Source organism: Anarrhichthys ocellatus, unplaced genomic scaffold (assembly GCF_004355925.1).
Source record: "Anarrhichthys ocellatus isolate YVR2014 unplaced genomic scaffold, GSC_Weel_1.0 scaffold128, whole genome shotgun sequence".
NCBI lineage: Eukaryota > Metazoa > Chordata > Actinopteri > Perciformes > Anarhichadidae > Anarrhichthys > Anarrhichthys ocellatus.
Window position 1 is genome coordinate 640707 of NW_022280158.1, and position 9727 is coordinate 650433.

The 9727-nt window shown below is 44.8% G+C and overlaps 1 protein-coding gene across 1 annotated transcript in view; it reads left to right on the forward strand.

The window, feature by feature from the left end:
* The window catches only part of ranbp9 (RAN binding protein 9), a 24700-nt gene that overhangs the window by 10467 nt on the left and 4506 nt on the right, over nt 1-9727 (forward strand). The window contains 11 exon segments of the mRNA XM_031877174.1: nt 65-87; nt 3144-3328; nt 5788-5900; nt 6012-6120; nt 6353-6507; nt 6688-6776; nt 6778-6842; nt 7392-7513; nt 7721-7872; nt 8461-8572; nt 9529-9681. Coding sequence (XP_031733034.1) covers nt 65-87; nt 3144-3328; nt 5788-5900; nt 6012-6120; nt 6353-6507; nt 6688-6776; nt 6778-6842; nt 7392-7513; nt 7721-7872; nt 8461-8572; nt 9529-9659 — 1256 coding nt within the window. The 3' untranslated portion in view covers nt 9660-9681.

Consider the following 9727-nt stretch of genomic DNA (forward strand, 5'->3'; position numbering starts at 1 on the left):
GTGAGTGTGAGAGTGAATAGAAAGGGCTCGGCTTAATGCTGTCACTTTCTCTCTTCCTCTGCAGGTATCGCCTTCACAGACTTACCCGTAAGTACCCTCCTGTTGTCCACTCCTGTCTGGTGAAGAAACTCTTCTTTAGTTTCCATAATGAATCAGGACTGTAGGACGCGAGGCTGTTGGACGCTCTGCAGACTGCAGTTGGAGTGTTTCCACTGTGTGAAACGTATTGGAGGGCTGGAACACTTGTGAGGTTTAGACGTTAATGAGTTGTGAGTTCTTTGGATGGAAAAGAAACATGACACATTTCACACTCTTTGACACTTTAAATTAAGAGTATTCTAATGGTTATGCTCATCGTGCATGTTGTACAGTCTGTCCGGTCTGCTTCACCAAGACGTAGTTAAACTTAAAGCCCCTTTTTTATATTATTTCTATGCCGATGATGTGTTCTGTTATTTTGGCAACAATCTATCATAAAGGGGCAGTTTTTTGTATCCTTTTATTTTAATTTTAAACTATGGTTTTTGAATTAGATCATATTTCTGATCTTATATAGCAAGCAAGCTAATATGCAGCGTTGATGTAGCTACATGGTTATACGCTGTGCCATTTCAGTAATCTAGCAAAACTTTAGGGAGAGGCGTCGGCTATCTGTTTTTAACATTAGTGACTTTCAATATAAAGCAAAAACACATATTGCGCAACAGTAATGACGCTGTTATCTTGTCCTTTATAAAACCTGTTCTACTCTACCGGCTCAGCACCAAGCAGATATAAGAGTTTGCAGCTAGCTGGTGATGAAGGACGTGGTCGAGGCAGAAAATTAAGATTTAATTTCACTCTGTGTCTGCTAATTCCACATGTTGTCGTGTTAATCAAAATATAAGGCGATAACGTGTCCGTGTGTGTCGGCTCGTTAAAGCTGCATCAAATAATTACTTTAATTGAAGTTGAACTTCTACTTAAATACAGCTTTGACTGCTCTTGGTGTCTGAACAGGACATCCCTTGTGCTACTTTGTGTCTCACTCCCGTCTGCTTCATTATGTGAGCGGCTCCCACACCAACAGGACATTAATTCTAATGATATTCATGCATGTATTAACCACTTTGAAATGTGAGAGGGAGGGGGGGCACTTTGTTGTTGCTTGGTAGCGAATGAATACGGGGGGTACAGCCTGTTTTTGAAGAAAATAAGAGTCTTAGCCACAACAACAATAATCCATTGAGCAGCTAAACGGGCCTGGCCGTGAGCCAGACATGCATGTTCCTCCACTGTTGTGCGTCACCTCGGCACAGCTGACCTTTGTGCTTATTGGACCGTGACAAAGGGAACTCTAAGACGCACACATACTGTTCTTATGGGGACTTTAATCGACTATTTATTCCCTAACCCTTAACCTACTCCCAGCTCTAATTCAAACCAGTTCCTTTACCCTGGCATTTCATAAACCTTCACTTTTATGCTGTGTTCACACTAAACGCAGATTTTTCGTGTGGCGCGGTGTCTTTAGAGCCTATCACCGTTGAGATTCTCCTCCTGTCATCACTGACGTTGTTGCATCATAAATGGAGGAAATCATATTGTAGCCGCAGGTGTTCACCCAGAGCTCTACAATACCTCATATTCGTGCAGAGACCAGACGTAACTGTATAAATGTGTGTGTGTGTGTATAAACCATGTGGTACAAACGATAACAACGCTGCAGTATTTACGCCTAGATTACGTTATTGTGAGTGTTGATGGAGCTGCTACAATGTTAGCTTAGCTTAGCAACAATCGATCCATACCCCATTAGGAAACAAACATTTTAAAAGTTGTTTGCTTGTCGTCTTGAGGAGAGAACTAACAAAACATGAATTCAGACTTTTTAGGAATCTGCATCATCATGTAGTTATTCTGCATCCCTTTCTGTCCGTTTATTGTAATTAAACCACAGCAGAATGTTTATTTTGGGTTCATACCGCTGTAGTAAACCAGCTGACTTGTGGCCTGCTGGACACAGTGAATACATCTTGATGATGATTCACGGAGCTCCAGATGATGTTATGAACCAGACACGACGGCGTTTAGTTTTCCGGGATGTCTGAGACTTCCACAACATGAACAAAGCAGCAATTGTGGTTCTCTCTTCCATGGTCGATGGTGGAAATAAATGGCTTAGTTGACTCCTCCTCTCTGGCGAGGATGACGTGAATAAACACAAATGATCCCGCGATCAAACTCACGCGAATTCGCTCCACGTTTGGTGTGAACGCGGCCTTAGACTAGACCTACTTTTTCTGGGTTTTTTTTTAAGACAAGTCCTAACTCAAGTCTTACCCGACTACGTCACACAATCAACAATTTTTTTTTTTGTTTCTAAGATTGTAAACTTGTGATATTTCAGTACCAATCCAAGAACTCTCTCTCACACACACACACACACACACACACACACACACACACACACACACACAGTCCAGTGCCTCCGTGATCAAATCAAGGCTGTGATTAGGTTGGTCGGATGGCAGAACAATGAAGCCATAGAAGCCTCCTCACCTCCTCGTTGTGTTTATCTCCTCGTCATGTCATCACAGATGTTTCCAGGGAACAAGTCGTACTTGACCCTTCTGGGTTTGGCATGCAACACGTCAACGTGCACTTTTTTTCCCGTCCAATGTGTCGGAACACATTTGGAAGCTAATCATGAAATAATATGTAATTGGTTAAATATTTTCATAAATGCCTCTACAAATCAGTTTAGGGTTTGCAGAGATGTTTTTATTTATGTCTCGCTGCCCAGATTTTAAAGTTTTGGATGGTTTTGTTCTGTGGTGGTTTGAGCCAACTGTTGTTTAGCTGCGTTTTGTTTTGGATTTCATCAGATGTCAAATGATCCGACAGCCTTTTGAAAAACTGATAGCTTATCGACTCCACGTGTTTGAACCCTGGCTCTCCTGTGTAAAGCCTGCTACTGCTTTTTTATTGTAGAATCGAGCTTTAAGGGATAGTTGTAGACAAAATTTGCCTCCTTAGATTTCCTGCTTTCCTGTTACTCCCCCTCTCATTGTTTACTGTTTTGATTCATTGTCCAGATTACCCCCCCCCCCCCCCCTCCCTATTATCCTAATTCTGTACTCTCCAATCTCCCTCTGCTGCAGCCCAACTTGTACCCGACCGTGGGCCTTCAGACTCCGGGGGAGGTGGTGGACGCTAACTTTGGCCAGCACCCCTTCGTGTTCGACATCGAGGACTACATGCGTGAGTGGAGGACAAAGATCCAGGCCCAGATCGACCGCTTCCCCATCGGAGAGCGCGAGGGCGAGTGGCAGTCCATGATCCAGAAGTAAGGATCGCAAAAATGAAATATTCTGGTGTAAACCTGTGCGATACATGTTTAGAGTGTTCATGGTGACAGGTGCCGTTCTTGTCTATCGCATGTTTGGCAGTTTCTTTCTTTCTTTAAAGTTGGGAGCACGCGTCACATTTCTGAGGAGGATGTTGCATTTCAAAATAATCTTTGGTGCAAAGTTATCCACGGTGATTGGCATCGTTGGGATCTTATCGATACTCTTATTGGATCTTTCTGACTATTTTGTGAGGGTGAGTCTGTGTGATTTGTGATGAGTCGTGAATGTTTGCTGACGATACTGACGGAGATATAACGCAACAGGCTGCTTATGAGTGCTACAGCTCAAATGGCTAAATGAACTTCTGTAGAAGATCTTTGGACACAGGAAGCACATTAAGAGCATACGATGTGTATAACTCCACAGCATGCTGAGTAACACATTAACAGTGTTCAGTTGTCAGCCAGCGTTTGTAGTTGTTGTCAGTTGTCAACAAATGTCTTTTGTTGTGTATTTTTTGAATGAACCTCTGGCTCATTATGAGCTAACTGGAGGTTGTGGATTTACTGCGGGTTGATTTCTAAAACCGTTTCTGGAATTCAACCCTTCAAAAACGCTCTACTGATGATGAGGAAAAAGGAAAGTAGTGGACGCTGTAGGTGACAGGAAATGACTGGTGACATGACGAGGATCAAGGCCCAGATGGACCTCTTCCCACATCGGAGAGCAGGAGCCGTGATGAGGAAGTAAAAGCTCTCCATGCCGTACTCTGAAGGGATTAGCTCTCTGTTGCTATGATTACTTGCCCTGAATGGATTTAATCTCCATTTGATGGAGGATTGGGGTTGCGGGGCGGAGTTTAGGGAGCCGGGGCCTTTTCTCTCCTTTTTTTTTTTTTTTTTTTTTTTTTTTTTTCTTCCCGGGAAAGTCGTCTCACTGCGTGGGATTGGAAACAGGAAGTTTCTGTGCTTGTGTCAGACTGGTGGATGTGGAGTGTAGCAGCAGTAACATGATTAGGCCTCTGATCACAAATCTCTCTGCAAAAACACTGCTGGCAGCGTCATGTGCAATGAGAAGCGGTCAAGAAGAGGATTCATCCTTGAAAAATGCTGTTGCATTGTGGGTCATCTAAGTACTGATTCGGGAGTCAAACGCACCTGCACACACGCTAAACATTTATCTTACACACATTCTTTAAGGATAGTTCCAATTCATTACATCTTGGGTTGGTGTAAAATGTTCAAACCGATGTGATATTAAGCCAAACACCGGACCAGTACACCAAATGTTACCACTCGGTGTCACACTTGATTCAACAGCAGTTCCCTCAGTGGAACGCACAGACTGTATATAAGAGAGAGAGGCGTTGTATACGTCTCTGGTAGAGAGAGACCTGTCAATCACTGTAGCCCCGCCCCTAAAGCATCCCCTGCTTTATGGTCTGTGTGACTCTAAATGGACCATAATGTACTAAATGAACATCATGCTGTATTGAAGAAGACTTGAAACTAGAGATTGAGACCATAAACTCATGTTTACAATGTTTACTGAGGTAATAAATCAAGAGAGAAGTAGAGTCATTTTCTCATAGACTTCTATACAACCAGAGGAGTCGCCTCGTGGAATATAATAAGTCTGTGTGTAGCAATTCCAGTCCATTGGTAGCGGTAATGCACCTCTAAGCTGGTTTGCCAACCACCAATAAACACTAAAGAAGAAGAAGCGTAAAGCGGCAACATAATGTGTTTTTCAGCTCACCTCTTTCAACCGCTTCAAATCCAAAAGGTTGCCTCATTGGCACAGTTTTAGTTTTCGTCCTCTCCCACCGAAAGTTGATCACCTTCAAGTTGCCGGCCTCGGCAGTAAATTGTGCATGGCCTGTTAGCCACTAGTGGCTCCGCTATAAACAAACATTGTGTTATTCACATTGTCATGTTGCTTTTAACTAATGCAACACAATTTAGATTTACTGCTGCAACGCTACTTTTCAATTTGCCAGAGCGTGTCATAAAGTTAAATTGCCGGTTAATTGCTCAGATTTGGGAATGCTGACGAGCAGTGAGACGGCAGAGATTGGAAACAAGCCAACAGTTCAGCCACTAACGGGAAAACAAAGGCAAACTGTCCATAATTCAACTCTTCCTGCTCAAAGAGTGGATTATTTGAGACCTTTCAGGTGTGCTCCCTGAGAGTTTTATCTCTAAATGAAATGCTTTAAGTCATTTGAATAAAGGGTTTGCTTGTTTACGTTCCCTGACCCGTCTAAGACTTCCTATTCAAGGAAAGCACATAAATGAACCGTGTTTCCTGTTGGTTAGAGTTGATGACAGATCTATTTTGGTGTTTGTGTGACAGATGAAGAGGAGCTCTTATCTGTTCAGTGTAATGGTCTGAAGGATTCCTCCTGCTGCTGCGTCTGTTCACTGAGAGCATGTTTTTGTTATTGTCTCCTCAGGATGGTGGCTTCCTACCTGGTGCACCACAGCTACTGTGCCACGGCCGAAGCCTTCGCCAAGTCCACAGACCAGGCCGTGCACGAGGAGCTGGCCTCCATCAAAAACCGACAGAGTGAGTCCTTCCCCGTTTTCCCGTTTCTAAATAACAGACTGACACCATCCCCATTAGAAAGACAAGGTATCACCTTAACCTCTTGTGAACATGTCGACTGTTGGTTTGCAGAGATCCAGAAGCTGGTGTTGTCGGGTAGAATGGGCGAGGCCATCGAGACCACCCAGCAGCTCTACCCCAACCTCCTGGAGAGGAACCCAGACCTTCTCTTCATGCTCAAGTAAGACTAGGGCTGCATTTCACCGTTTTTTCACATTTGATTGAACTAAATCACATATTTAATGATAGGAAGCCTCTTCTTACTGGAAAACACTTAAATAAAGACTACATTTGAATGAAATCCTGCTACAAAAAGCTGATTATATTCCATCTTTGCTGCATCTCTTCTTTTTATTCCCTTCTTCCTCTGTCTCTCCTCTCCGGCTTGTGTTCCTCCCTCCCTCCCCCCTCAGGGTGAGACAGTTCATAGAGATGGTGAACGGGACGGACAGTGAGGTGAGGTGTCTGGGAGGTCGCAGCCCAAAGTCTCAGGACAGTTACCCCGGCTCCCCCCGGCCCTTCAGCAGCCCCAGCCACAAAGCCAGCAGCTCCCAGCCGTACCTCCCAGGTACAGTCCAGCTGTGACCAGTTCTGTCTTTGCTGTTAGAAAATCAAGCTGTTTTTAAATAGGATAGCATGACAATAATTATGTTTAATTTAAGAGGACTCTTCAGCAGAGCCTGAAAAAGCCACTTGTTAAAAGTTAAAGTCATGTCCATCTTTCCCTCTGCTGCTGTTGTTGTTTTAGGGTTTGACAGTAACTGCTGTAATGGTGTGATGTCTAACAAGAGCCACAGCTCCTCCCCTCACAGTCACAAGCCCTGCCCCCCCGAGCTCTGGCTCCGCCCTGCCAGCGTCTGACGTCAGCCTCAATGGGAGCCACAGCCAGCAGCCCATAACCAGGTACTGGGAAAAATACTAAAACTAACATTTCATTTGCCTTTTAGAGCTGAATTTATGCTTTGAAAAGGACAGTGATTGGTACCAACCCCTCGTAGGAACTACGACACGCATACACAAACTTAAATACATTAACTTCAATAGCTTAAACCTACATAGACGCTTTCACAGCCGATATTATGACATCATGGTCTTAACTCTATTTAATAACATTCATTGCCTCAACAAGCGATTTGACAGCAGTCTCCTCCAGTGGGTTCAACATCTCCACTTTGCCGCAGTGATGCAGAAGTGTACTCCGGGTGTGTCGGTACACTGTGACATCACTGGTGGGTGTGGTTACAGGGGGCGACACCATCACTCTTTCTCCAGGAAAGTAGCCCTATCTTGACACAAAATCAGACGACCAATGGTAAAGAAACTGTTCGACGAGAGAACATTTTCATCCTAAATTTAAGTGACGCTATGAAATCAAGACTTAACGTTTATTGAGGAGGAGTTACTGAACTTCCTGTGAGCTGTCACACATCTTCTCCTCGTGTCCCGCCTCAGTAGCGACGTGGATATGGAGGTTGACCACTTCACCAACGGAGTGACAGAATCGTCCTCCAACGGTTTCCTCAACGGCAGCTCCAAACACGCCACCGAGCCCGACGACTGTGACGCCGACATGGGTGAGTAGAGTGGGTATAGACTCGGCTTTAGAGGAAGACGATGTCATTCCTTCTCTATGGAATGTCATTTTTTTTAACTCTTTGTGGTAATCGGGGATTGCATATTGCCGGGTAAAGCGCTCCATCTTAATGCCTGTGCTGTCAATGTACCGTCCCTTCATTAAAACGTGCCCGTTCTGCATAATGAACCGACCCGCGGCTCTGCAGAGGTGGAGTCGACTCACTCCAAGAGGCAGCTGTGCGGCGGGAGCCAGGCGGCCATCGAGAGGATGATCCATTTCGGCAGAGAGCTCCAGAGCATGAGCGAGCACCTCCGCCGTGAGTGTGGCAAGAACTCCGCCAACAAGAAGATGCTGAAGGTAACGAATCACTCACTGTTTGCCTAAACTAAAGTGTAACAAGCTGACCGATACACAGGAAGATATAAGCTGCTGTCTCGGGTTGTTGAAATGCATTTTGGGAAATCTAAAAAACTTGTAACTGAAGTGGAGGTTCACTGTTCTCAGTAATACTTGAGTGAAGTGTACTCGAGGGATTCAGGATTGTACAACAACAACCTTGGATCCTACATTTCCCATCATGCAACTTAACAGCATCCTTTCCCTGCTTTTTATAAACACACTTCTTACAAACACCACACCTCCAGGTTTGAAGATCTGGGAGCAGTTACCGGGAAGTTACTGGTCTCAACCTGTCTAGCTGTTGCCCCTCTTCTTCTAGACTTTGTGCTAAGCTAACTGGCTGCTGGTGGTAGCTTCATGTTTGGTGTATAGACATGCTAGTTACAGCAATGTTCACTCAACAAAGTGTGAAAGGCTTCAACAAGCCGTGAGAACTGAGCATTGATAGACTCGTAGTAGTATAAGAGTAGTGTACTACAGAGTAGAACACATGTTGTCGTAGTATAAGAAATGGAGGAGAAAGTGATCTGTTGTCTCCTCCTGCAGGATGCGTTCAGCCTGCTGGCCTACTCGGACCCCTGGAGCAGCCCGGTCGGCTACCAGCTGGACGCCATTCAGAGAGAGCCCGTCTGCTCCACTCTCAACAGTGCAATATTAGGTGGGTCAGCTGTCCGGTATTAAATATAGCCGTGTTTCCACCGAGTACTTCCTGGTAGCTTTAATCCTTCAGCTCACTGATGTCTGTTTCCATGGAGGTGAATGATGAGACCTGAGTTAGTCCACTGGAGCAGCATGACGGTGGTCGTAGAGGTAAACACTCTCTGCAGGGAAGTGTTTATCTGATTTATCTTTAAAACAAATATAATATTGAGGTATTGTCAGTGATATTGAAAAAGTAGTAGAAAGTTATATTGCACATAAATCACAGTTGAGTGTTTGATTATTTATTCTCAACCGCTGTGAAACAATCAGAAAATAATTTTTCTTTGCTCTCGTTCATGTCACCGCCGTGCCGTCTCTTTTCTACCGCTCGTCCTCCAGCTCGGTCCTTCGTGATTTTTCTCTAAACTTATTTTAAAAAAAGAGTCGGGAGGCCGACAGCAAAGCCTAAATGCACTTTGAATGTTATCAGAGCAAGAGAAATGCTAAAATGGTTCCTAAATCGACAGAGCACTTCCTTGTTTTATGAATGAAGCAGCGGCGCCGTGCATGTTGGACCAATCGGCGATGATCATCCCTGCAAACTCCACCCCGAAGGCTCCTGTACTTTCAAAAATACTTTTTTGGCGGTTAAATCCCCCAGAACTTAATTTAGACCCTGGTCCCTGCGGTCAAAACTGTCCTGAAGGTTCCTCGTCCCTGCTGTGGAAAAGGGGCCGATGTTTAAATTTGACAACGAGACGGTCATGAAGACGTGAAGACTTCAGATACGGTTCTGAGAGACTTATTTTAATGTGTTTGTTTATTGTACATTTTTATATTTTATGTCTTTTCTTGTCGATTGTGATTCTGACCCACCGATGCACTTAAAGCACACCGAAACCATCCTCACTCTCTGTTGTCTGAAGTCCTGATGTTGTTGTCCGTCTGTCTCGACCCTTCCCCTCTCTCCAGAGACTCACAACCTGCCCAAGCAGCCCCCCCTGGCCCAGGCCGTGGGTCAGGCCGCCCAGTGCCTCACCATCATGGCACGAACTGGCAGCGGCTCCTGCGCCTTCGCCTCTGTGGACGATTACCTGCACTAGCCCTGCACACACACACACACACTCTCTCTCTCTCTCTCTCTCTCTCTCTCTCTCTCTCTCTCTCTCTC